This window comes from Panicum virgatum, chromosome 5N, assembly GCF_016808335.1.
Source record: "Panicum virgatum strain AP13 chromosome 5N, P.virgatum_v5, whole genome shotgun sequence".
Lineage (NCBI taxonomy): Eukaryota > Viridiplantae > Streptophyta > Magnoliopsida > Poales > Poaceae > Panicum > Panicum virgatum.
Window position 1 is genome coordinate 71,185,605 of NC_053149.1, and position 25,364 is coordinate 71,210,968.

The following is a 25,364-nucleotide window of genomic DNA, read 5'->3' on the forward strand; positions in this document are numbered from 1 at the left end:
GAAGGATCCCCCCCTTTTCCACCCGTGTCATGCCAGTACAATAGAAAAAAAATAGAAAAAAAATCTGAGGGTGCAAATAGGAATGTTGTTTTAGAATATTTTTACCCCTTTCCTACACCATCCATTTTTTGGTGCTTTGTGCAACAGGATGTTTTAATAATATAAGCAAGTCAGCACACCTTGACATCTTTTGTATACTCTGTAAGTAAAGTGCAACGGAAAGAAGCTGGGTGCTTTGTGTTTGGAAATCCGAGCAGAAAATAACCATAGCTGAAGTTGGGTGCTGAGTTTTCTTTCTTTGATAAGTGAGTGCTGAGTTTTAGTGTCTGTTTGCGCTTTTACACATGTTGACGCGCGCTAACAGTAAGGAGGAGTATACACGCAGGACAAAAACTCAACTGTATACTCCAGTCAGCACCGCGCAATAGTACAGCTCGTGCTATCTATGGCTTGTTTAGTTTATTTTGCATTTTGTATTTTTAGAAGTTGTCGTGTCTCTAAGAGTAGGGCCACAGCCGGGTGGCGTAGCGCACCCACCTAATTCCAGAGGGTGGTTACTCGGGAAAGTGCAAACTATTCCTCAGATCTACTCATGAATCAAGAACACAAGAACATACGAGGATTTAGAATGGTTCAGGCCGCCATAGCGTAATACCCTACGTCCACTGAGAGTTCTATTGCTCTAGAGTTCGTGGATGAGTCTATCCTCTGCCTCTAAGCTCCTTTTTCAGACTTGAGTCCTTCTCTAGCGGGCGTCCCCCCTTTATAGCGCAAGGAGGACGCGTACACAGGCATTGGACCCCGACAGGTGGGCCCAACAAGGATGTATAGTATACCACGAAAAAGAAATTGTCGTGCTATAGTGATGAAGAATCTTTTGCCGGATACGCTTCATCGTCCTGTAGACTCTCTGACCGAGGGGGTTTTTCACCTGTCCCATCGACGAAGTGCCCTGTAGCAAGGAATGAGTCTGGGACTGCTGACCAGGTGAGAAGGGCTTCGGACCGCAGGGGACGGCAGGACACGTGGTGACACCGGACCAGTCCCAAAGCGGGAAGAGGGTACGGGACCGTTGGTCCGGTGAGGTGGAGTCGGACCCTAAGGGTCCGGCTGCTCAGCTCCTTAGGGCGTAGTTACGGATAACTACGCGAGTCTTGACGCAGCAAAAGGGGTACCCTAGTCCAGAGGTACCGACAGAAGTGAATCTTCAACATTTGAAATATTAAATGTAGACTAATCATAAAATTAATTACATATCTCGTCTGTAAACTACGAGACGAATCTAATGAGCCTAACTAATTCATCATTGAATCATATTTATTATAGTATTACTGTAGCAATTTAGTGTCTAATCGCGTCCTGATTAGGCTCATTAGATTCGTCTCGCGATTTACAATCCATTTGTGTAATGCAATTTATTTTTCGACTACATTTAGTACACCATGCAAATAGTTTATAAAAAAATTTGCATTTTGCGTTTTGGTTGTAACCAGAGGCTAGCCTACTACTGTACTCTACAAGTCAGTGAAGAGCAGAGAGTACGTGTCAGAGAGGAGGAGCTGGTTCGATTCCCTGATGGATAGGATAGGATAGGATCGGAAGCCGGAAGAAGCTCCAGTAGCAGCGATCCATCCACGGATAGGAAGGAAGCAGCAGCAGAGCATGGTGATGACGAGGCAGAGCGCGATGGCCTGCCGTGATACGTGCTCGCCTGCTGGGCACGGGGGCGGTGCACGTGTGCCCCCTCGCCGGAGCTCACGTGTCCACCTTGACTTGACCTCTACGTGTGCCCCCCCAAATCCGGAGCTTTCCGCTTCGTTCCGCCTGTCTCCTCACCAGATCACTGCTACAGTACTATCTGCCTGTCTGTCTTACCTCTTGGGGAAACGAGCCGGAGATCAAACTTCCCTTCTCCAGCTCCGTCCATCGTCGGCTCGCCGCATGAGATCGAGCGCCGCTCCAGCTCACCTCATCTCCTCGTTCATGGTTATCTTCTGCACTGTGCGTTGAATTCAGAGAGAACCTTGCGCTAGCTTAGCTACTCGACGACAGAGGCGCCGCCATGGCTCGTTCTGGCGCACGGTAACTAGCAGCCAGGAAAAAAAAAAGGAGTCATGGTGGTGACCTGGGGTTGCTGTTTCTTGCTTGGGGCCTGCGCGCGCGCGCTCCGTCGGCTGCTCCAGCTCCCCGCGCTCCTCTGCTGCGAGGCCATGGTGTGGGCGCTAAGCTTCCTAGCCTTCCCGCTCCGGATGCTCACCGCCGTCGACAGAGAAACAAAGGTGACTGGTGTCGTCCTTTAATTAGCCTTCTTTTTTTATTTGTTAGGCATCAATGGAGAATTGGAGATTAAGATTGGTAGTCTCGATCGACCAAGTACTTCGATCATGGTTTGCATTCGTCAATAATTGATGTTTGTTGCAGTTGGGCGGGCTGATTGGGGAGATGCAGGCCCAGATGGACGACCTGGTGTGGGTTAACAGGGAGCTGGAGGAGAAGCTGCAGGGGGCGCTCAGGGAGCAGGAGGCCATGGACGCGCTTCTTGACGAGATGGAGGACGAGAACGAGGACGCCTTTGCCAGGATCCATGCCCTCGAGACCCAGGTACACCAGGTGCTGCATACTCTACTCTACAACAATCGTGTCTTCTCTTGCGTACGTGCTCATCGTTGCGATTCATTCATTGGACTGGGGAGCTCTCTGACTCTTATCGGCAGCTCAAGGTGCTGAGGCAGGAGAACATGCGGCTGAACGAGCACAAGGGGAAGTCCATGTGGGACAAGCCGCCGCCGCCGCCGGCAGCTCGTCATGGCAGCGGCAAGCCATCGGAGCCTGAGAAGAGATCGACGAGGAGCCCGCGGGGAGAGGAAGAAGCCGTGGCGGCGACACAGGAGGATGCCAACGCCACCGCCGACCCCGCTTCGGTCCTGGCTCTGACGAGCGCACCGGCCACGGGCGACGAGCAGCAGGCGGCGAAAGTGGCCGCGCGTCGCCGGAGCCTGTTCAGCCTGGGCATGTCGCTGGCGGTGGGCGCGGTGGCGTGGTCGGCGGACGCGCCGTGCCTGCCGCTGCTGGCGGGGCTCTTCGCCGTGGTGGGCGTGTCCATGCGCACCGTGTCGCGGTGCTGCGCCGCGCTGCGCAGGGGCGGGCCCGCCGCCGACGCCGTGGCGCTGCTCGGCCTCAACTGGTTCCTCCTCGGCGTGCTCACCTCGCCCATGCTGCCCGGCGTCGCGCACGCCGTCGTCCCGCGCGCCGGCCGCGTCCTCGGCCCTGCGCTCGCGTGGCTCGCCGCCGCGGCGCCCGCCTGACGACCAGAGCGGCAGCAGCATGCCGTGCCGTGCCATGCCATGACGCCCGTTCTATTGTTGTTGAGATAGATACTGGTTTCTGTACGCTGTGCCTCCCTCTAACGTGTTACACGTTCTATGTACAACAGTGTGGTTTACCCGAGTTACCTTGCCGTTTTTACTCATCGGCATCATCATGAACTGAACACGAAGCTAGCTGCCATTAATGTAGTAACTAACATTTGTTCCCAGTACATTTCACAACTTAATTTTTCTAACGGAGACACCTGGGTTCTCTGAATTAGCGAACCACAAGAGAGTGACTGTCAGACAAACGGGAGGGACTCTGCTATTGTAGGAATAACTGCCATTTCTCATATGAACATGTCTCCGTATCTGGTAGTATGATTATACATGCTTTGACAGAGTGACATCCGCTGAATCTTTACATGAAAGGGTGAGAAAGAAGAGGAGGAAAAACAGACCAATCTCAGATTACAGTTGCATCCCATGATGCCGTCACTAGTGTAACACTGTTGACATCAGACAATGACGTTGCCCATCATTCTCTGAATCCGCCTTCCTTCCCAGAATGTTCCATCGCATAGCATCCTCCGGCAAATTATCAACTGCGCAGCGCAGAGACGCGCGCCTAGGTAATAACTGTGGGTATATATCCAACAGCTAAGTCTGGCCATCGTCTGGCTAAGCAATGCGACGAGAAAGAGACTACAGATGAAGAAATAAACCGGCTATGATCCACTCTCAACTTGGTTACTGAATGGTAGCCGGTCGGAGTCCCTCTCAACTGCATCCCTCCACAACCGGTACCGGATCCCGAGCTTGTCATACGATACCGGCCAGTTCCAGACGTTGGCGCCATTGATCATTCGCTCTTGCTGCCCAAGAACAAGCCGTAGGTCCTCATTCAAGACCTGCACAAGATCACCCAGCATCAGAAATCAGAGTTGTATAAGGAACAATTATTGAAAATTACTCTAGGTGCATTCTGATTTAGTCTGCACAAGAAAGGTATTGATTATTATTACTAATTTAGATCTACCAGTCCCTGTATCATAGTCATATCCTGTATAGTAGTAGTATAGATAACAATGCAGAAAAGTAACCATTGCTAGTGTGAGGCACAAGCTGCGGGAAAAAAGATTAGTATGTGTCAAAGAACAAGACTTGCCTTCTCGGCGAAATGTGACCACAGTAGGTGCATGAGCGGTATGTGCTTGAGCCAAGGAGCGAAGTCCAGCGACATCCGATACAGCAGCCTAGTTTTATTCCTAGATGAGGGCAAGCAAACATGAAGCTGGTGAAGATGTGTCGAACATTGTTGGGTGCTCTGCCCTTCTAGCTTTCCTGGCTTCGAGATGCCGATGGTTGACAAGACCATGCATGGTGGTCGGAACTCCATGTCAATGGGGTAAGGATCCCAGTACCCTTGGAGCCCAGATGCAGGTGTTAAGAACTTCACCAAGCTGACAGAGAAACAACCCAATATCACCATGTTGATTTGCATATATAATATTACCACGATGATGAGAGCTCATATTCATCAATCAGTTTACTGAAAGGTATATAAATACCTTGGAACACTCCAACCCTTGGCAAAGGTGGATGTATGTGTAAAAGGAGCATGGGCAAGGTCCAACAGATTGTCCAGGAGAAGGCCATGCTCAACAGGTAGCTCCATCACTATCTGTAGAATGAAGCAAGGAACACCGTTACAACATAATAAACTAGCGTAACAATACAATCACTAAAGCATTATAGGATTTCCTTTTACCTCTGCGTGAACTGTGAATCCAGAAGGAGGCAGAAGAGAAGGGATGGTGGCCTTTGGTGGGTCATCACCAGGCCAGATCCAAACCATTCCTTCCTGCTCAAAGCATGGCAATGACTGGATGCGCACATTGAGCATCCTTGTTGATGGCATTTTCTCGCATTTTCCATCGGTCGAGTACTCCCAACCTGAAGGTTACAATAAATCCAAAACATTAAGTACACATCAACCTTGTCTTTTTGTACTATTATGAGCATAAATAATGTGCTGACAGAACAATTGTCTTTCTTCGTCAGAAGATATCCATGTACTTTTAAGTTTGTAGAAGAAAATGTGCAGGATCCAATACGTTGACCTTTAAGAGACAATATTGCGCTTAACAATCATTGCTAACTAAATGTCACTTTTAATTCAGACAAGTCGGGCAGGATAAGCACTTTTGAAAACAAGGTAACCTTTGACAAATTGCAAAACCAGCAGAAGCATGTTGAAAGATGGAGGTAAAACCTATTTTCATGTATGTATTCAAGTTTTATAATTCGAAGTTACTGACTCTCAATTCTTACCATGGTAAGGGCACTGGATTCTACCCTCATTCACTGAACCAAGATGAAGGGGGCAAGCTCTGTGAGCACACGTGTTCTGAACACATCCGGGCCTTCCATCTTTTCCACGGAATATCACCCACTGCTCCTCGAAACAATCTATTGGTACCTGAGAATTGCACATATGGCCCATCAAGTAAGCACACGCTTTGTAATTCCAAGCTCTGACTTTGTAATGGCTTGAAACGTTCAGTTCTTTACCATCGTGTCATCTTTCAGATCACTGGAGAAGGCAACTGGGTACCAGAAGTTCTTCAAGCTGGGATTGTAGGGCTTCACTGGACCAGACACGTTCAGAGTCCTACGCGGCTGTTTCTTAGTTCGGACATGGGTGGTGGATGATGTACTTGGAACTAGGGAAGTGGACTCGGCTGTGGATGTACTAGAGACTCCATCCGGCAATAGCCTATCATTTACCAGGGTCTCCATATGTGCTAACTTGTCGAGCGCAGATGATACTCTTGCTTCTGACAAATGAACCTGCATCAGACATGTAAAATATCAGGTTCCAGCTGGTGGTATTGAATGTTTCCATATGGTTTCTTCCAGTAGCATACCTGATTGTGAGCCTTTTCTAGTTCCTCCTGTAACTCGTCAAGCTCTTTCCTCAAGGTTCCAATCGACTTGAATTCTCTTGCTAAAGGATTGAGAACCTCTACCACCTGCATTTCAGTTTCAGAAACGCACCATGGGACGGTCAGTGTTCGTCCACCACTATTTCAACCTCAAAACAATTGACAAAAGCTGCATCTTTTTATCCATAATAACTTTATGACTACCAATCACTTCATGTATACCGGATGTCTCCTGTCGCTGAACTTAGCGCCGAAACTGTATTTGGTACCTTGTTGTGGAGAACCATGATGGTGAGGAGATCCTGCCGCGCCCTCCAATCGCAGTACTGGATGTCGAATCTGACCACCTCCAGAGCCTCATTCACATCCAAGAACTTGCCCTTCTTGATTGGGACCCTCGGCCCGGGGTCATCGACATGGAACAGGGCCTCCAGGTTGTTGTTCTTTGCGAATTCAGCTCCATCTTCCCTGAGCACCGCATACACCTTGATTCCGCCATAGCGACCAACGCCCTGTGCAGAAACATCATTATACTTCAAGACCTAGCTGGATTACTGTCCTATTCGCCCCAGAAGCTTGTGGGGGGAACTCAGCGATAAGCAGAGATTGCGAACTCCATCCACGATTTCGACACAACCAAACAAGAATTCAAGGAGAAGCAGGATTCATTCAGAACTGAAAACTCACTTGAACAGGAAAATTCGGCAGCTGCAAGCTAGAAACCAGGGTTTCTTGCATCGGCAAAAAAACAAACAGCGAAACAGCGGAAAAGAAAAATCCGGAAACGAAGAGCAAAATGAGAAAGAGCTCACCTTTCTGGAGAAGCACGTGAAGGAAGGCTTAATGAGCAAGTGCGGCATCAAAGACAGAGAAGCCACCGTGTTCATGGAGATGGACAACGCCGCCGCCGCCGCCGCGATTGAGCAGGTCGAAGAGAGAGAAAAACAAAAACAAAAAATAAAGATGTTATGCCTAATCTTTTTTTCGAAAAATGAATTTTCGCGTCTGAAGTGGGCTTGTCGATAAGAGGCCCGAGCTGCTCGCGATCTCCATGAGCCTCACACGTGCTGCCACGTGTGATCCGGCACATGGCTCGCGCTCTGACGTGGCGGCCTCGAGCACCAAGGGTTGGGAGTCCAGACTTTTTGCACCTACAAATCTACAGCAACAGTACCGTGACCCGGATTGGCAATTGCCATTCTGAACCCTTAATTTTGTAAGAATGAAATAAAGATCTCTTTAGAGCAAATGTAAAAGTTATAGAAATTTTGAATGATTCAATCCTACAGGAATAAAGGATTGTACCCTGTGATTTCGTGCAACTCCAATTTTCTGTTTTCCTATTCCTACTTTTTTTAAAAAAAATATCCCTACGTTTTTAGAATCATGTGTTCCAAAGAGACCATAGAGTTTTTGAAATTTATTTCCAAGCTACTTTTACAATAGCCAAGGCCATGATTTTGTTTATATGAACTTTTGAGTCTATGTGGCATTGAAAGTTGGGCACTATGCCACCATCGATGGGGTTGCCCCACATAATTGTATCACTCTAAAGGAATATTTCAAATGAGTTGGTTCTCTCTCTTAAATTTGTTCAAGCCTGGCACTGCCCATAGGTATGAATTACAGAGGACACAAGTACGCCAGGGTGATATGTTGAGATATGTATGCGTATGATTATAGGGTGAGTACTCGGGGTAGAGTTTAGGTGTTTATACTGCGTTTCGCAAAAGAAAAAAAAACACATGGTGGACATGCATACATTTATGATATCGCCTTATATTATCATTTCTATGCCTAATATTTTTCTTATAAGCAGAAAGTGAGTGAACTAGTGCTTGTAAGGAATGCTCTAAGCAAATTCGAAACAATAATTATATTCTAGTTAGTATTTGGCAAACGGAAGTGAGATTATACACGTTATTGGAAGCTTAGTGGAAGGAAGAGGATCAAGGTATATAAGGTGTTTATGGGGACTTCGTCAAAAGATTTGCCGGCTCAGTCTTCGAAAAAAGTTTATAGGGTAGGATTTGCGTATGTTGTGAGTATCTCAAATGTATTGTGTAATTTGAAATAGGGGAAAAAAGAGTATGAAGGTAATATTTGAATTTGAGAGTAGAGCAGGGTTTATACGGGGAAAGAAGGTTTGCCAGCGTAAACGATAGGTAGGGATAAGAAACCGGTTGCGATTTCGTTGGGACGCGCCGACGTGGCAGCGGGTAGGCGGAGATACATGTGGCGAGATATTTTTTGGCTTTTGCGCTTGATAGTTTCTGGCGTGCCCTCGTAGCCGTAGCCTGGGCTGCTGGGGGGGGGGGGGCACCCCTGGCCATCAGTTCTGCGTTCCTTGCAGAAGAAATGAAGAATGGCTTTTGAACGAAGAGAGTGCGGAATAGATAAACTCTTAGAGAGAAGTTTTAGTTTTATACGCAAATGGCTTTACGAGATATTCAATGTGAATCCAAAGACTCATTTCCTAACCGTTCAGACTGTGACGAATTGGAGAATTGAAGGGGATTTTTGTGAGTTGATGCTTATAGTAAACACCGAAGAATGGCGGACTTACATGCAAGCAGCTTTTGACCGTGGGTGGCCTCTTGCAATGCTAATTTAGATTCACCAGAAAACAGCCCATTTCGGTGAAGGGTCAACAAGTACATCATCTCATATGAACCAAGTAGTGGAACACGAAAAATGAAGATCAGAACATGCATGTCACAGAACCTGAGCCGCAAGGTATAGCTGATCAGGTAGGAGAAAAAGAAAATCAGAACGTGCATGTCATTCAACCTAAGCCGCAAGGTTTAGCTGATGAGGCGGAGTGGATACCTGGAATTGTGGAAGCTGTATAGAATGAAGACCAAGAGACTCGAATGATGGAAGAATGTGGGGACTCATCAGATGATGAGGACTATCCGTTGCTAGGTGAATGGCGAGACAAGGGTTTTGGAAATTCAGTGATACAGGATATTAGGAGTAATAATTACGAATACAGAGAGAAATGAGGTTGTGCAGGGGGCAAAGTATCCTAGCATTAAAACTGTGAAAGATGTTGTGAAGCTTTGGGCTATATCGTTGAGAAAGGAATTCAGAGTTGTGAAGTCTAGCAGCAAAGAATATGAGGTGAAGTGTGTCAATGACGATTGTATATGACGAGTACATACCTATAAAAGCAAGTACAAGACACACTGTGAGTGTTCAATTGTTACACCACATACATGTAAATTAACTGCTGTTGCGCAAACTCATCGTAACATCACATCCACTTTCGTGGCCAAAAAGATATATGGGGTGATTCTGGACAAAATTGATTATGAGCCAAAATTGATAATTAGGAACATCGACGACCGTTTTCAATAAAAATCAGATATGTAAGGATTGGCGGGCAAAACAAAAGGTGTTTGAGATGAGATTCGGCACATATGAGGCATCATATGATAACCTGTCTCACATGCTGTCAGCAATTATGCAGAGAAATCCTGGAAGCGCGACTGATACCTACATTGTACCGAGTTTATATGGGGGATATGAGTTTCTGCTTCGTGCTTTCTTCTGCCTTGGTGCATGTGTGAGGACATTTATGTATTGTCTTCCTGTTCTATGTATTTACGGCACATTTTTGACAGGAAGATATAAGGGGACAATACTGACAACGATTGGAGCTGATTGCAACAAGCAGGTGATTCCCATCACCTTTGCTTTGTTGAGAATGAGAACACAGAGAGCTGGTACTGGTTCCTTGAACGTGTGAAGATTCACGTTGTTGCTGGAAGGCCTGATGTTTGACTCATCAGGGACAGACATGCAGGTCTTCTAGCAGCAATAAGGCAACTACATGAAGGAAGTCGAGAACAACCTCCTCTATGGATAGATGTTGTGAGTAGGTGGTGCATAAGGCATATAGGTGCAAACTTTTATGAACGCTTCAAGAATAATGAACTTATGAATTTGTTCAAGAGGTTGTGCACTCAGAATCAGCAGCGGAAGTTTGATGCATTGTGGCAGGTGCTAGATAACATGTGCGCCGAGCTGCTAAAGGAACATGCCTCAACCTCCAGCCGGAGACGTTCCGGCGGCGGACTTTTCACACAGTGGATTAAGGATGCACCTAAGGAGAAGTGATCAATTCTATACGACACCGGTGGTCGTCGATATAGGATCGAGACAACCAACCACGCAGAGTGTTACAATATGATTATGCGTCATGTTCGTGGATTTTCTCTTGTTGGCGTAGTTGAGTTCATTATGTACGGATGCACAAGATATTTCAGAGAGCGGTACCAGGCAGCTGCTGCCTTAATGATCCAGGAGTGATTTTTTGTAATAGAGTCACTAACTACATGAAAGAAAAGATTGAAAAAGCTCAATATCACAGAGTGGTCTCTATGGGCACAAAGGATCAAATGTTTGAGGTTTCATGCAAGGACAGGACAGGGCAGGGTGTCCGCAGACAAAGGGTCATTCAGGATTGTTTGATAACGCCGGAAGGCAAGGTTTTTTGCAGATGCAAGAAGCCACAGCTTCTTCACTTACCATGTTCCCATGTCATTGCTGCATGTTCAGAATCTGGGTTGGATCCTGGGGTTTTTGTTTCAGAATATTACAGAAAAGAAACCACTATACACACTTGGGGCCATGAGATATATGGCATAAGCAGTCTGGGATAATTCACTACACCAAATATCTCTCCAATGTATATTCCCAATCCAGATGCTAGGAGAGGGGTAGGTCGACGGCAGACACTTCGTATCCGTAACGGAATGGATGAGTCTGAGGCAGCAAAGAAGAAAAAACGATACAACCTGTGTTGAGCAGATGGTCACACTTACAAGAAGTGCCCTAAAATACAAAAAAGATAATGCTGGTGCTGAGGTTGGACCTTCTGGAAATCCCACCGATGGATTGCCTCCGGATTTTGGAGCCCGTCGCGTCTAGATTTCGTTATGTGTGCATATGTATTTGAACCAGATGTATGGATATGTATCCCGACCTGTATGTGATAATTACATTTCGTTTTGTATGTATATATATTTGCACCAGATTTTAGCATGTAATATTACGAAGGTATTTGTGTAGTAAGATTTCTTGGTTGCAGTTCTAAATATGTAGGTTGGTTCAATTAGATTGCTCAATGAATGTAGTGTATTGAAAATAGAAGGGTAGTTACGAATCATAAAATTTCGGTTCGGTTTGCAATACAGTTTTATAAATAATACTACGATTACAAAGCAGAGGCCTAAGGCGTTCGTACTACTAGATACTTGAATAATGAAAAGCATGACATGTGCAACACGATAATCTTGTGTTGTGTGTAAATCTAACATGTCTTAGGAAATGTAAAATGCCGGGATTACATGGTGGTGCTTTACTGAGTGAACCGGGGATATTTTCCATTCCTAATAGCTTCAGACCCTGCTTCCTTAGCACGGCGGGCCCTCTCTCGTTTCCTCTCACTATCAGCTTCACGTTCCTCTGCCTTCTGACGTTCCACTTCTACAATCCTCTTCTGAATCTCTTCCTGGTTTTTCTTGCGCTTCTCCTCCATCTGTTCTTCATGCAGCATTCGTTGCCACCTTTGTGCAGCCCACCTTACTTGACGCTCCACATGGTCCTTATCCTGCTGAGATTGCTCGGTGTCTAACCACTGCACGAAATCATATAGAGGCGGTGGAGTCTTTCCCCAAATCATGTTAGAAGTCATTACTAGATCTGAAAGTGACAAACTCTGATAGTGTTTTGTAGTACCTTTGCTCGGTCCTTGCCGTAATGCTTGGGCGGGTCGTACTCGTAATTCTCGCACATGAAAAACCTCTTGCCAAAGTCGTCCCCCAAAACCCTTGATTTCATTAATTTGCACAAGGATCCGCAAAAATACACAGGCACCTGGACTCCTTGGGGGACTATTTCTGTCACCTTACTCCATGGAATATAGGTGGATCCTGAGGATGCCATGGTGTTGAGCCCTGCCAATCACAAATGAGCAATCAGATTGCTAATATACTATATCAACGCTAATCATTATCAGTAACTACAGCTAAATGTACCACTGATCACTCCTAATAATAATTAAACTAATTACTAAACTACTGTTTCAACATAATACTTTCTACAATTTTCTAACATTTTCTAAAAAAATTTAATATTATCTTCCAATTTTTAAGACTTTCTAATACTTCTTTAATAATTTTCTAGTACTTTCTAATACTTAATCTAACACTAAATGTACTGTATCAATGCTAATCATTACAAGTAACTGCACCTAAATATACCACTAATTACTCCCAACAATAATTAAATTGATTGCTAATCTACTGTTTCAAAAAAATAATTACGACATAATCTATTTGTAAAGTATAGAAGAATTTTGGTTACCTACAGTCGCCGGCTCGAAAATCCGGCAGGGCTTCACCTATCTCCCTCCCTCCCTCTTTTTTCTTAGTTTCTGGAATTTTAGTGATGCAAATGAGGGGTGGGGGGACCAGCCAACCCTTATATAAAGGTGGGAGAGCCGGCCGCCCTGGAGCCGGACGGCCAGGGCCCTGCGCGCAAATATTTTCGCAAAAGTTTTTGCACAAAAGCCCCTGCCGCCCCTCAGCGGGGCGACCAGGTCCCGGTCGCCCAGCAGCGGGACGGCCGGGTATATTTCTGTAAATTTCGAAAACGAAAATATATTTTTATAAAAAACGAAAATAAAAAATATAAAAATAAAAAAACCGCTCCCTCCCCACACGCTCCCGCTGCGGGCTCCCGCTGCGACCGCGAGATGGCGATATCCCTGGACCTGGGCCTGGGCCTGGGCCTTTGTTAATTCCCTCCCTTCTTCTTAAACTCCCAGCCCAAAATGAACAGCTAGGCCCAGCCGGTTTCAAGAAGGCTAGCTGGAGGCCAAATCTGATTGGGATTTCACCCACGCTGAACTGATAATAGTACTACCTTGCTGACACGCGGATTCTGCTCAACATCAGAGTAGTCGATACTATTTTTCGGTGCATACAACTGGCATCGTCGTACGTCTCATACAAAAGTCGGGTTCAACTCATTGCAAAAATGCAGTGGCCTTTCATCACAAAGTTTTTTTTTTAAAAAAATACAGTACAACGTTTCAGAGATAAGGTCTTTTTGGCACCCAAAGCAGTAGATGGATTTATAAGCACGACCAACTTCGAATATAAGCAAAAGAGCATCCATGAGCAGCTGCTGGGTCACTGCTTACCGGGAAGTAGCTTCCGGTGCTTCTGCAGTTCCGCTTCAACAATTTCAGCTGCCTGCTTCCTCACCTCCTACTATTGCCTTTGGCATCAGCGTCTTAGCAGCTCAGTGTGCAAATGCGCACCATGCATGCCAAGGCCACACCTTTCCCACAGAGCTGCCTCATCCAGGCCTGCATCTGCATGTAACCGAAACCACACGAGCAAGACAGATCAAAAGTCCTGCAGGGAAAGACAAAGGAATCTGCAATTTAGGCTAGTACGTCCGTCGTCAGACCAAAAGTATAATATATAACAAAACAGAACCAACTGTCCAAACCACAAAAACGAACCGAGTCGTCAGCAAATCAAAGAAAGTAATCAGAAATTTCAGATAATGGCGTTGGAGCAATGTAACCTTATTATTAAATGATATGCGCTCAAACTATTCATAGCCAACACCACCTTTCTAGTTTCTACAATATAAAAGTACCGGAAGTAATGACAAATTTTGTTAGTGTGAACAGATGTGAATGTGATCTGTCATCCTAAACTAATTGACAAAGCAGCCATTTTTGACCTTGATTGGAGGTCAAAAATCTCTAGAACACACTAAAGGGGGTGTCCCCCCAGTGTGCTGTGCTCAACTATATAAGGGGATGAAACCCCAGGGCAGAGGCACGTCCTAGTGACTGCCCTAAGGCTCTGCCCACTACAACCCAATCATAAAGGCACAAGCAGCACTGGGAAAAGCTTCTCCCATGCCCTAAGGCGGCTACAAAAAGAAGAGAAGAAGAACATAGGAGAAGTGACGCTGGGAGCTCAAAATCAAGGTATGAAACCCTAATCTCAGCTCCCTGATGTGGTTCACTCTTAGCCTAGTGATCCTACATATCTAATAATGGCACCAGAGCCATCTAGACCTAAGATTGAACCCTCTTAAGTGTTTAATCTCATGCTCCAGTTCATGTTCTTGCCCTAAGATTAAGCCCAAACTACACTGTTCGTCTGTAATTATAAGATTAAGGGCCCTAGGGTTTTCGGTTCAAGCATTAAAGAAGGAGGGGAATTGAATCAAGTAAGTACTAATAGTAAGAAATTCCCCAAAATCCGAAACCCTAGCTATAGGAAATTCCCAAATTTTCCCCAAACTCACGAACCCTAACCCAAATCCTAAAGATGTAAGGGTGTGTGGGGTGATGGTGGCTTACCGGAGTGAATCCCGAGCTGCTGTGCTCGTCACCGGTGTCAGTGACGTCGCCGCCATCACCCGATGGCTTTCGGCACGCGACCTCGGATGCCGCGGGGCCGCGCGCCTCCCGTGCACGCTGTGGCCGTCGGCGTCGGCGCCACTGCAGCCGGAAGACCGGCCACGGGCCGGATCCGCTCCTCCGCCGTGGATCCCGTGGATCTCGCGCGCACAGGAGGTCGGGATTAGGGCACCGATGAGCGGTGCTCGACGGAGCTGCACGCCGGCCGCGGCCGCGCGCACCTCCGGCGAGCAGAGCTCGACGACGCCGCCAGTGGAGAGGAAAGAAAGGAGGAGGGGAGAAAATGGTTAGGGTTTTGCGGGGGGAGGGGGGCGACGCCGGGGTTTTGATACGCGCGGCGCGCGATGACGGCCGTCGGATGTGCATCCGATGGCACGCGTGCGACGCAGCCGCCTCAGGCCGGCGGGCGCGGCGAATTCCCGGCCCAGCCCAGGTTTTTGGGCCTGGGGCCCGGGACGGGAAAGGCGGCGGCCAAAGTGGACCAGGCCGAAAATGGCCTGGGCCGGAAAATGAGTGATGGGCCGAATTTTAATTGGTATTTTTTTTGGAAATTAGAAATATAAATTGGGCTGCATAGTGTTGGGCCTAAAAGGACTTTTGGGCTGAAATAATGTTGGTTTAGGTTATAAATATTGTTTTACCTTTAAGTATTACGATTACGATTATTATCTCATGTTTAAAGTTTAAAGATATATCATTTGGTCTTTAGCAAATAATAATAAGGATTATGACTAGACTTGTTAAGTGATGATTTTTTTATGTTTATTTAAATTTTTGTGATGATTACATTATGGCTATTACTTAAAATTATTATTTTATGTGCTATAAGTAGTTCTCTTTTTAATTAAGGCCAAAATTAAGTAAAATTATGGTAAAATTATGAATAATTAAGTTTTTTGCTTAAATAATATTGTTTTGGGCCAAACCTTATGGAAATTTTCTCCATTAATGATTAAGTATTTTTCCTAATGCTTATGATTAAGTATTCTCATTATGCTTTAATACTTCACTTTATTTCTAAAGTATTTTATTATGTTTATATTTTGCCTTAAGCACAATTTATGTCACAATTGAAAAATTATGAAATACTCTCCAATTAAATTGGGATTATTTTCAGTGAAGTTTTAGATTTAGTTTAAAGTCTATTTGAAATGTTTATGGTCCAATTATGATGATAAATTATTTTCATTATGAAATTAAGTTATCTGCCACATACTTATGTGCCACTTGAATTGAGGCTTAATTATGAAGCATCTTATGACCCATAAATATTATCAATTATGTGAGCATATTTTACTCACAAGAATTGATATGCCCATAAGTTAAGCATGAAGCTTAAGACCTATTTTGGGAAAAATCAAATAATGACATCTTTAATGGCCAATTACCTAAGAAAATTAAATAATGGGCCATATTTATTTGATGTCATTAATACTTTTACATCCTATAGATAAGATCATTAAGGAATCATTTATTATAAAAATTGGATGCACAAATTCTAATGACTGAGTGGCTCTATTTTATAAATTTATCCCATTTAGGAATCAATCCAACGGGATATTTTGATTCAAGATCAGAATTTTCAATGGTGATTCGTGATTGTATTCTAACAAAAGTTGTTTACAATCATGGATTATCATAATTTAATTTATTAATAAAGTATATTATTCTTAAGCCATGCATACTTAGTGAGTCCAATTTTGGACATAAATCTTAAAGCTGGCTTTTGAATATTTTCTTAATTGAGCCACAAATAATGTTGATAAGAATACTAAAGTAATATATGAGGACAAATTGTGTTTATTTTAATAAAGATGTCCTTTGATAAATAAATATTTGCTTAAAAGAGTATCGGAATATCATGATTAATTGACTTGTGGCTACATACTGACCAAAAGTTGTTTGTAGTCATATGTCATTCTCACCTCGAAGATTATGATTAATTTTGTGACTCATGACTATATACTAACTAAAGTTGTTTGTGGTCATGTGTCACTAAGATTGATTGAGTTACTAAGTTGCGAGCTCTTAAGCAATTATGGGCATAATCATGAACTAAGTTTCATCAGATTAAGCTAATACTGACTAATATGAATAATGAGAAATTATGTCAAGGCATATGAATCATTTTCAATAAAGTTTCCGCTGTAAAAGAAATAACACTCTAATTAAGTGTGGCATACGTTCATCATTCTGGCAAAAACTGATTGATGAATGTGTGACTGCAAAATTTTATTATTCTGGTTCATATTCTGGCCAAAGCTGATTTTGAATCGGAGTAATGAAAGGAGTTTATATCTTAAATTAAATGTGGCATGTGTTTATCATTCTGGCCAAAGCTGATTAATAAATACGTGTCCACAATACTTTTGTTGGTCTTAATCTATTTCTGGCCAAAGCTGATTTGGGTTATGATTCAACAAAAGAAGTTTTATGCACATGATAATAAGTGTGGCTTGTACTTATTCTTCTGACCAAAGCTGATGAATAAGTACTAGTTCACAAAATTCTGTTGTTCTTTTCCATTTCCGGCCAATGCTGACTTGGACTGGTTCAATAGAAGAAGTTTGTGCTGATGCTTGCTAAAATATTCAATAAAGCATTCAATGCATCCAAAGATCAAAACTATTGAGTGGCACTAAGCAATTAAATGAGAGTAACTATGCCTCATGGTATGAACATCCGTTTATGGATGCAAAATCAAACTTATGAATTATCCCTATTGATGATAAGTATTAATTAAGTCATAAGTTTCTAATAAGATTGTTTTAAATACCACTATCAAAAGTGAAGTACTTTTACCTGCACCTCATTAGTTCTTAAGATCATAACTAAGATGGCACATACAAGTGTCATAAGAGGTGCAGTTCCCATTAGAAAAGTTCAATGCTAAGGATACTGATGAAAAATTAATGATTTTTATTGATCATCAATACCTAATGGGAAAATATTGATAAGTCACTTATGGACAAATATCAGAATAAAGGGGAGCAATCCCTCAATTCTAGATAAACGTAAGAATCAGGGGGAGCAATCCTCAAGATAAGTTATGTTAAAGAGCACATTTTACATTAATGGTGAGTTATTTCCTTCATTGTGTATCAATAAGGATAAGATAATGTGATATGCCTCTAGGCATAATTAAGATAAAAGAAAATGAGACTAAGATAAGGTAATGAAAATAGTCTCTAAGTAAGAAAAATCCTAAGTTCTAAAGAATTGTATTTATGAAAAGGAAGATAATGTCATTAGATTCTATTAGTATAAAATTATGTTTATTCCCTATGTATATATTCATATTGTTCTTATATGTTGGAATAGGGATCTTTACTTAGAATATATATTAACAAAAGGGCTATGAAAGTTCTTCGAAATATGGTAGTATTGCATAGTCAACATTTTGAGGGGGAGAGTGGAACTTTTATTAAGAAAGTATTTTCCACTTCTTTATGTCAGGTAAGAATTAAATATTGACAAAATATTAAAATAAGTTTATCATGTGTTAGTTTCTTATGTATCATTTAATTAACAATGTTATTCTTACCATGAGCTATATGTTATCCTTAGAACTGGATACTATTTCAGTATCATATCTCACCACTAATGTCACTAAGTTGAAAATTAGAAGGGAGCTCTAAAGCAAGGAAGAATAATATTAAAAGAAAATTAGCTAAGCTCACTTATGAATACTTGCTTTAGCTCCTTGTGGTGCTTTTGAGCCCACATGAAGATCTTTGATCAATCCCACTTAAAATGAAAGGGATTGATTATGTTATATAAGATATAAAGAATTGATGACATTTGTTGCTCATCATTTGAAAAACTATTGAAGTCCATAAGTGATACATAAGTACAATGAGAAATAAGTTATTTAATTAAATTTTAAACAATAGGGATATTGTGTACATAAAATCCAGATTTTCTTTTATCTGGATATTAAGATTGTCTTGGTGATATCTCTTAAGTTTTGAACAATAATGTTCACCAAGATAAAAGTCCAGAAAATGGGTTGATTCACATTAAGGGCAATAAGTTTGCTTATGTTGTGGCAGACGTAAGTATTATGTGTTTAATTAATTTATAAAAGGCCCTAAGTATTCTTAAAAGGACCGGGATATCTGGGAAATAAGTCCACGACTGGACCCCTGGAAAAATCAATTAAGAACACTTTGCCTTATTGGCATAAATGCAAAGGTGTTATGTTACATGCCCACAAGTAAAGAGTCCAATATTTTGGACAATCATGCTACAAGAAGTGTTGATAATAAAAATTCCACATAAAGTATTATCAACACTCTTGTGGGAGAAGTCATATGTGGAAGGCTTCAACCAATACTTTCCATAAATGCGTCATTAAAGATGCAAGTTAAATTGTGGCATGTTTTGAATTATACACCGTCAAATATGGATTTGTGTCCCTGATCCATATCATTTTAAAGATAAAAAATTACTTTAAGCAATTTATCCCGGAAATTATTAAATGAAAGAGTGCAATTTTGGATCGAGTAACATGTCCAGAGGAATTCCCAGACCTAAGACATTGTGAAAGATTGAATCCAGAATCAAATATGAATATTCAAGGCCTACATAAATTATGTTTAGGACTAAGTGGTGCTTGACAAATTAAGTATGTCATAAGTGTTGAGCATCAAATAAGTTCTAAGATTATGGTGCTCAATATGTAAGCATTAAGTGATGTGACATGAGTCCTAAAGATTGAGCATCATGTTTAGAGACTTGCCTAATAAATTGCCGGCATAAGAAATAAAAGGCAGCCTATTACTAAGGGACAAGTTATGATTTTGGAAATACGTTGGTTTTCTTCCTCCTTCAAAGTGCATGCACATAAGAATATATAAGGATAAATATATATGTTTAATACATATAAATGAAAACCAACTGCACTCAGGGACTATAATAACTCCATCTCCCCATAAGTCTAAGTGGAATCACTTTGATTTTGAATGGGAACCATGGTCACTTAGTCCTGTGGTGCTTAATTGACTGTAGTGATTGATTGATCTGGTGTATCATCTTTTGAGAAGTGAATCCATAAGTTTACATATAAGCATAAGAAATAAGCTTTTGGAGCTCCTAAGTTAAAGAAGTTCATTTGATATGAGGTGGCGTACTATAACAACTGCGTTCAGTGGTATGTGTATGATTCACCATTGTAATGCTTTTGCTTTAGTGCGTCATCTTGTTGAAAAGTGGACTTATAAGTTTAGTCTGACGATCAAGTGGGAGAATGTTAGTGTGAACAGATGTGAATGTGATCTGTCATCCTAAACTAATTGACAAAACAACCATTTTTGACCTTGATTGGAGGTCAAAAATCTCTAGAACACACTAAAGGGGGTGTCCCCCCCAGTGTGCTGTGCTCAACTATATAAGGGGATGAAACCCCAGGGCAGAGGCACGTCCTAGTGACTACCCTAAGGCTCTGCCCACTACAACCCAATCATAAAGGCACAAGCAGCACTGGGAAAGGCTTCTCCCATGCCCTAAGGCGGCTACAAAAAGAAGAGAAGAAGAACAGAGGAGAAGTGACGCTGGGAGCTCAAAATCAAGGTATGAAACCCTAATCTCAGCTCCCTGATGTGATTCGCTCTTAGCCTAGTGATCCTACATATCTAACAAATTTTAGATAAGCAACAACTGAATTCGGATTTTCTAACAGAAACCAAACTTTGTGCAAATACTGCAAAATGGAAGGAGTACATACTTGACTGCCTCTAGAAATAAATTTTGACATGATCATTTATTTGCAGGACATATGGTAAATATACTTTCCCTCAAAGCACAAGCGGGGTGCACGTAGACAGCACTTTAAAAATGATTCCTTACCTGCTAGAGGCAAAATTTTGGATCAAAGAGGGAACTCGTCGCAATCCCTTGATTCTCCACTGAACTAGTCCACCAATCAATATTACAATCTATTATGATCTTTTTCTGGTTGATGCGCCGCTGGATTTTGATAAACTTCAACTTTTCACAATTAGCCACGCGAACATAGGATAACTCTTTAAAAGGAAAATCTTGCTCAGATATATTGAATAGCTCCGGCAGTAGTTCCAGCTTAAGTTTTCTCAATTTACGAAAAATCACCCCTGCTTGATTTGCCGCCTCTGCATTGTTAATAACTTGTTTTAATTCAGGGCAGTCTGAAATGGTGAGCTCCTCTAGGCTCTGGAGGTGTCCAACCCAGGTTGCATGTCTTAGCTTGGTACACCTGTTGATAACAAGTACCCGAATGTCTAACCCCGCGTTCTTCCATGTCACTGCCTCTAGCTTAGATAGATTTCTCAGTTCGAGAAAACCCAGGTTGGGAAGGAGCCCATATTCGTTGTGCCCTTCACCTACCAACATCTGAACTGAGCTCTTTGTGATGGCCAACTCTCGCATGTTTTCCAGACCAGACAGCAATCCTAAGTCAATCTTGTTCAGATGTCTCTCATCTTCGAATTGGTCCATGCATAGTGCTTGCGTACACACTCTACTCAACAATTCTAGTTGTTCTATGTCTGCTCTTGTATGCACGGTAATGCCAAAATAAAGCAGATTCATGGTTTTACTCTCCAATTCCTCTAGAAGGGATGTCAAATATTGGACCTTATGTGAAGTGGTACCACTGCAAAAAAGGTCCAACAGTTGAAGCCTTTTCAATTGTGATATTAGGTCTTTGGGTATTGTTTGAAGCGCTCCAATACCTCTAATGTGTAGATACTTGAGATCTGAAAGCTTTGCTAGATCCTCATGCAATCCATCAAATTTTGATCCAGAAAGGTTGAGATATTGGAGTCTATCCAATCCACATATCTCCGAAGGGAACTTGTCTAAATTTATTCCTTCCAAATCTAAAAAGGTTATCTCTTCAAAATTAGGAGCGGATTCAAGTGAGAAAGGTTGTCGGGCCACTAACATTACGAGATGCGGGCAACGAATTGAGGAAGACCATCTTGACGTGTCTGCGGTGGAGATCCACGCTCTCTTCACTTTGCTCCATTTTTCTTCCGGGAAGGCTAATCTGTCAACTGAATGTGGAAGCCATATATTCTGGTGTCCACGATCATTGACAATCCATAAAGCCATCTTCCGAATCATTTTGTGCATCTTGATATGTGAATTTTCTGTAGAATCAAGCCCATTATCACCTTTCTTTAACATGGATGCATCCACCAAGTGATTGATGAAGAAGTATCCGTCATTTACAGGATCAGATTCAGATGGATCTAACAAACCAAGTCCCACCCACCACTCGATAAGCTTCTCCTTTGGAATGTTCTTATCTTCAGCCCATAATGAGCACATTAAGAAACACTTCTTCTGATTTTCGGTCATCTTATCATAACCAAATTTTAGACGCACAAATAACTCTTCATCTGTATTAGTGATTTCAAGGAGCTTTGACTTCTTCAGAAGATGAATGGCACTTCTCCATTCCTTCGGATCTTTCTTAGTTGACATAGCTTGTCCGATGGTGCATAAAGCCCTAGGTAAACCGCCACACTCATCTGCTAGCTGTTCAATGATTTCAAAGGTTAGTTCAGATAAAATTGACGGAGTTACCTACACCTTTTACATTTCGAACGACATACACTTACTATTTAATTACTTGATCTTGTGAGTTGTGACTAAAAACAATAGTCATATCTACGTGACATATTAAACAGAAATGCCATTCCTTTGACTAAGCAATCAAGCATGAATACCTAAAGTGATACTTGCTTCGTGTTCTGAAGTAGTCCTTAGTTAATTAGTTAGGCCATTTCACGCTGACAGATCATTCCAACTCTACCTTTTTTTTTTGGAAAGGGGAAACTCTCCTGTGCAGTCATTTCGCAAAATCGTTGGAGGTTGGAACCTCAGCCATGCTAAACTGTGCATAAAAAAGATGGCAATATGGCATGTACAGTGTGACAGTCTATATGAAAAGTTAAGTCCAATTACAATTAATAAACTAATATCAACTAAAGACATCTACTTACTAAAACGAGCAACATCACTAACAGAAATATGGAGCTGCCTCCCTCGGGGGTGGTTTTGAGAGTTGAGACTTATACAACATGTACAGGTGCAAAGGCAACTTCCAAATCTCTATGACTCCAAGCCACTCTCGTAAATATCTTCACTATTGCTAACTTCCTTTTTAAGGGAAACTCACTATTGCTAACTAAAGGCTTCTTTTGTAGCATCACATTAATCCTCACAAGATGTGCTAGGAAAAAAATATAAATCCTAAAAGTTCACACAAAAATTTGAATTATCTAACCATCAATATGGTAGACTAATTAATCATCACGGCCATTGGATCTATGATGTTTTTTAAGAAATTACCCATCTCTACCATTAAAATTAGTGTTAAATAAGTCTTGCATCCATATCTAATAATCTAAATTATCCACCCATTTCATTATGAAAATGAACCTATAATATCCCCTAATCCTCATCTAAATCACCCACATATGCCATTACAAAAATAAAAATAACACCTAAATTTGCATGACATATGTCATTATTAAAAATAATATAAAAGTAACTCCTAAATCTGAATCTAAATTAATGGCATATGTCATTATAAAAGATATCTCAAAGTACACTACTATATAGTTCTAAATGACATATTTATGTAATTAATATAGACATGTCCTAAAGTACAATTGAGGTATATATGCACGATGTCTGTCACCACGTAGACCATGTATATATGTATGGAGGAAGCGACGAGAATACCGATTTCCATGTCAAACACATAGCTCAAACTAAGATTTCTTTTAAACACACATCAAATACATGTGGATGTTCGTTGTGAAGTGAAACAACTATGGATGCGGATGAAAAGGTGTATAGAGTAATTATTAACTAAAGTCTATCAAAACCAAATAAAGATGAGGATGGAGTATAGTGTTAGAATTAATATTTAACAAATAAGAGAGAAGGTAAGGTAAACAATTTTAATTATTAGCTATGAGTTCTATTTTTTTCAGAATTTTTAATAGCTGTACCTCTCAAAACTCCCTCATGGGTTGACGGGCTAGTTGAATTAATTACTGTTCTAGCATACTGCAGGGTAACAACAGGGTTGGATCTGTTGGATCGCAAGTATATAGACTGTACCTCTCTGGGGAGCATACCAAGCTCCTTGATGATTTCTTTCCCCACTTTGTCCTCGAAGAGCTTCCGCGCATCATCTTGGTTCAAGCACTCCAATCGGATGCTATTCTCAGCACACCCCATTTGGCCACACACATGCTTGCTCATTGTTGTGAACACAACTTTACGCCGATACTCCTGGAGAGGGAGGACTGGCGCTATTCCAAGTGGCATGGGGATGCCAACGTCTTTCAGATCAAGGTAACCCCATAGATCATCTATCAGCAATAAGAAGTTCTTATCTTTGAGGTGGTTGTAAATGATTCCTTCCTGGGAAGTTTCATCAGGCACAACAGGCAATCGCATACTAGCGGCAATAGCTTTTTGAGCCTCACCAACTGTGCATCCCCTGCCAGCCCGAACAAACAGGACGTGGTCGAAGTCCAAGGGAGCATACTCGGCAGATGAATCACGGAAAAGCTTGAGAAGGGAAGTCTTGCCCACACCAGCCATGCCCCAAATCCCTAGCAATCCGGACTTGGTGTTTGTCTCCTGAATAAAATCTCGCACCTTCTTCTTGTAAGAGTCCATCCCCCACAACTGATCTTGCAGGACATCACGGACGGGGTGTGGCCTTGCCTGTGCCTCGTTGAGCAGTTCTTTCCCAGTGTCGATAAGCTCAGTAGCTTTCTTCAGCTCCTTATCTGCTTGCTTGCCGAAGTAGCAATAGCTGAAGTAACTCCATCGGCATCCAGCGTACCCGGTCTTGATCTTTTCCGCCTCGAGGCACAAGTTTTGCACGCTCTGCACCCATCCTTTGCCCTGTTCAGACGAAGGCCGTGGATCCAGACGATGGAGGTCCGCCTGGATCGACAGCAGCCTTTGGACTGCATCTTGGAAATTCTCCACGCGCCGGGGAACGTCCAAGGGATACCCAACATACTCCGCGATGGGATCCCACAGCTTGGTGATGAAAACCCCAAGAATAGCAGGAACAACGATTTTCAAAAATTCGAGCTTCATTTTTCTCTTCTGAACACTTCTCTCTCTTCTTCGGTAAGGAGGCTAGAGGAAAGAAAGGCCGGCACAAAGGGGAAGACTGCAGGCACCAGCAGTAGTACAAATACCGCTATTTAATCTTTATATGAACAAGTCCATTTTACCCCCTGAATTTGTCAAGGAGTCCGGATTACCCCCTGAACTACAGTACCGGGAATAGAACCCCCTCAACTCTCAAAACCGGACAAATCACCCCCCTTGACTGTGTGGAGGTGGTTTCCCACGGTGGGTCCCACTTGTCAGTCCCTCATCTCTCTCTTTCCCTCTTTTCTCTCTCTCCCCGAGCTCTCTCTCTATGCGGATCGAGCGCGCACCTCCTTGCCCTCCCCGTCGGCCATGGACCTCGCACGCGGGCGGCGCGGCGCGCCTCCCTTCCGCGCCCGCCGCAGGCGCCCCTCGTCCCTCCCCTGCGGCGGCGGCGGCGGGCGCGCGCGCAGGCGGGGCGTGGCAGCGGCGGCGGGCGGGCGGGCGGGGCGTGGCAGCGGCGGCGGGCGGGCC

At 42.9% G+C, this 25,364-nt stretch overlaps 3 protein-coding genes across 6 annotated transcripts; 1 reads left to right on the top strand and 2 right to left on the bottom strand.

The window, feature by feature from the left end:
* The first annotated feature begins 1,675 nt into the window (after window positions 1-1,675).
* Window positions 1,676-3,749, top strand: LOC120672548. 2 transcript variants are annotated; one of them, XM_039953025.1, is made up of 3 exons: window positions 1,676-2,279; window positions 2,422-2,601; window positions 2,715-3,749. In XM_039953025.1, the coding sequence occupies exons 1-3, from the start codon at window positions 2,115-2,117 to the stop codon at window positions 3,303-3,305; spliced, it is 936 nt and encodes a 311-aa protein (XP_039808959.1). In that variant the 5' UTR covers window positions 1,676-2,114; the 3' UTR covers window positions 3,306-3,749. The 2 variants fall into 2 exon arrangements, with proteins under 2 accessions (XP_039808959.1, XP_039808958.1); XM_039953024.1 differs by having other exon boundaries at window positions 1,680-2,279; window positions 2,422-2,610.
* Window positions 3,635-7,268, bottom strand: LOC120672547 (chlorophyllide a oxygenase, chloroplastic-like). The gene is made up of 9 exons (XM_039953023.1): window positions 7,069-7,268; window positions 6,526-6,768; window positions 6,239-6,343; window positions 5,883-6,161; window positions 5,643-5,790; window positions 5,080-5,264; window positions 4,880-4,992; window positions 4,477-4,771; window positions 3,635-4,219 (listed from the first exon to the last, which is right to left on the bottom strand). The coding sequence occupies exons 1-9, from the start codon at window positions 7,141-7,143 to the stop codon at window positions 4,037-4,039; spliced, it is 1,626 nt and encodes a 541-aa protein (XP_039808957.1). The 5' UTR covers window positions 7,144-7,268; the 3' UTR covers window positions 3,635-4,036.
* Window positions 7,269-13,223: 5,955 nt separating this feature from the next.
* LOC120674173 (probable disease resistance protein At1g61300) lies at window positions 13,224-24,942 on the bottom strand. Of its 3 annotated transcripts, none has more exons than XM_039955312.1 (3): window positions 23,832-24,939; window positions 20,562-22,235; window positions 13,224-13,643 (listed from the first exon to the last, which is right to left on the bottom strand). In XM_039955312.1, the coding sequence occupies exons 1-2, from the start codon at window positions 24,828-24,830 to the stop codon at window positions 20,565-20,567; spliced, it is 2,670 nt and encodes an 889-aa protein (XP_039811246.1). In that variant the 5' UTR covers window positions 24,831-24,939; the 3' UTR covers window positions 13,224-13,643; window positions 20,562-20,564. The 3 variants fall into 3 exon arrangements, with proteins under 3 accessions (XP_039811246.1, XP_039811245.1, XP_039811247.1); XM_039955311.1 differs by having other exon boundaries at window positions 13,224-13,686; XM_039955313.1 differs by lacking the exon at window positions 20,562-22,235 and having other exon boundaries at window positions 13,224-13,686; window positions 23,832-24,942.
* Between the last annotated feature and the right edge of the window lie 422 nt (window positions 24,943-25,364).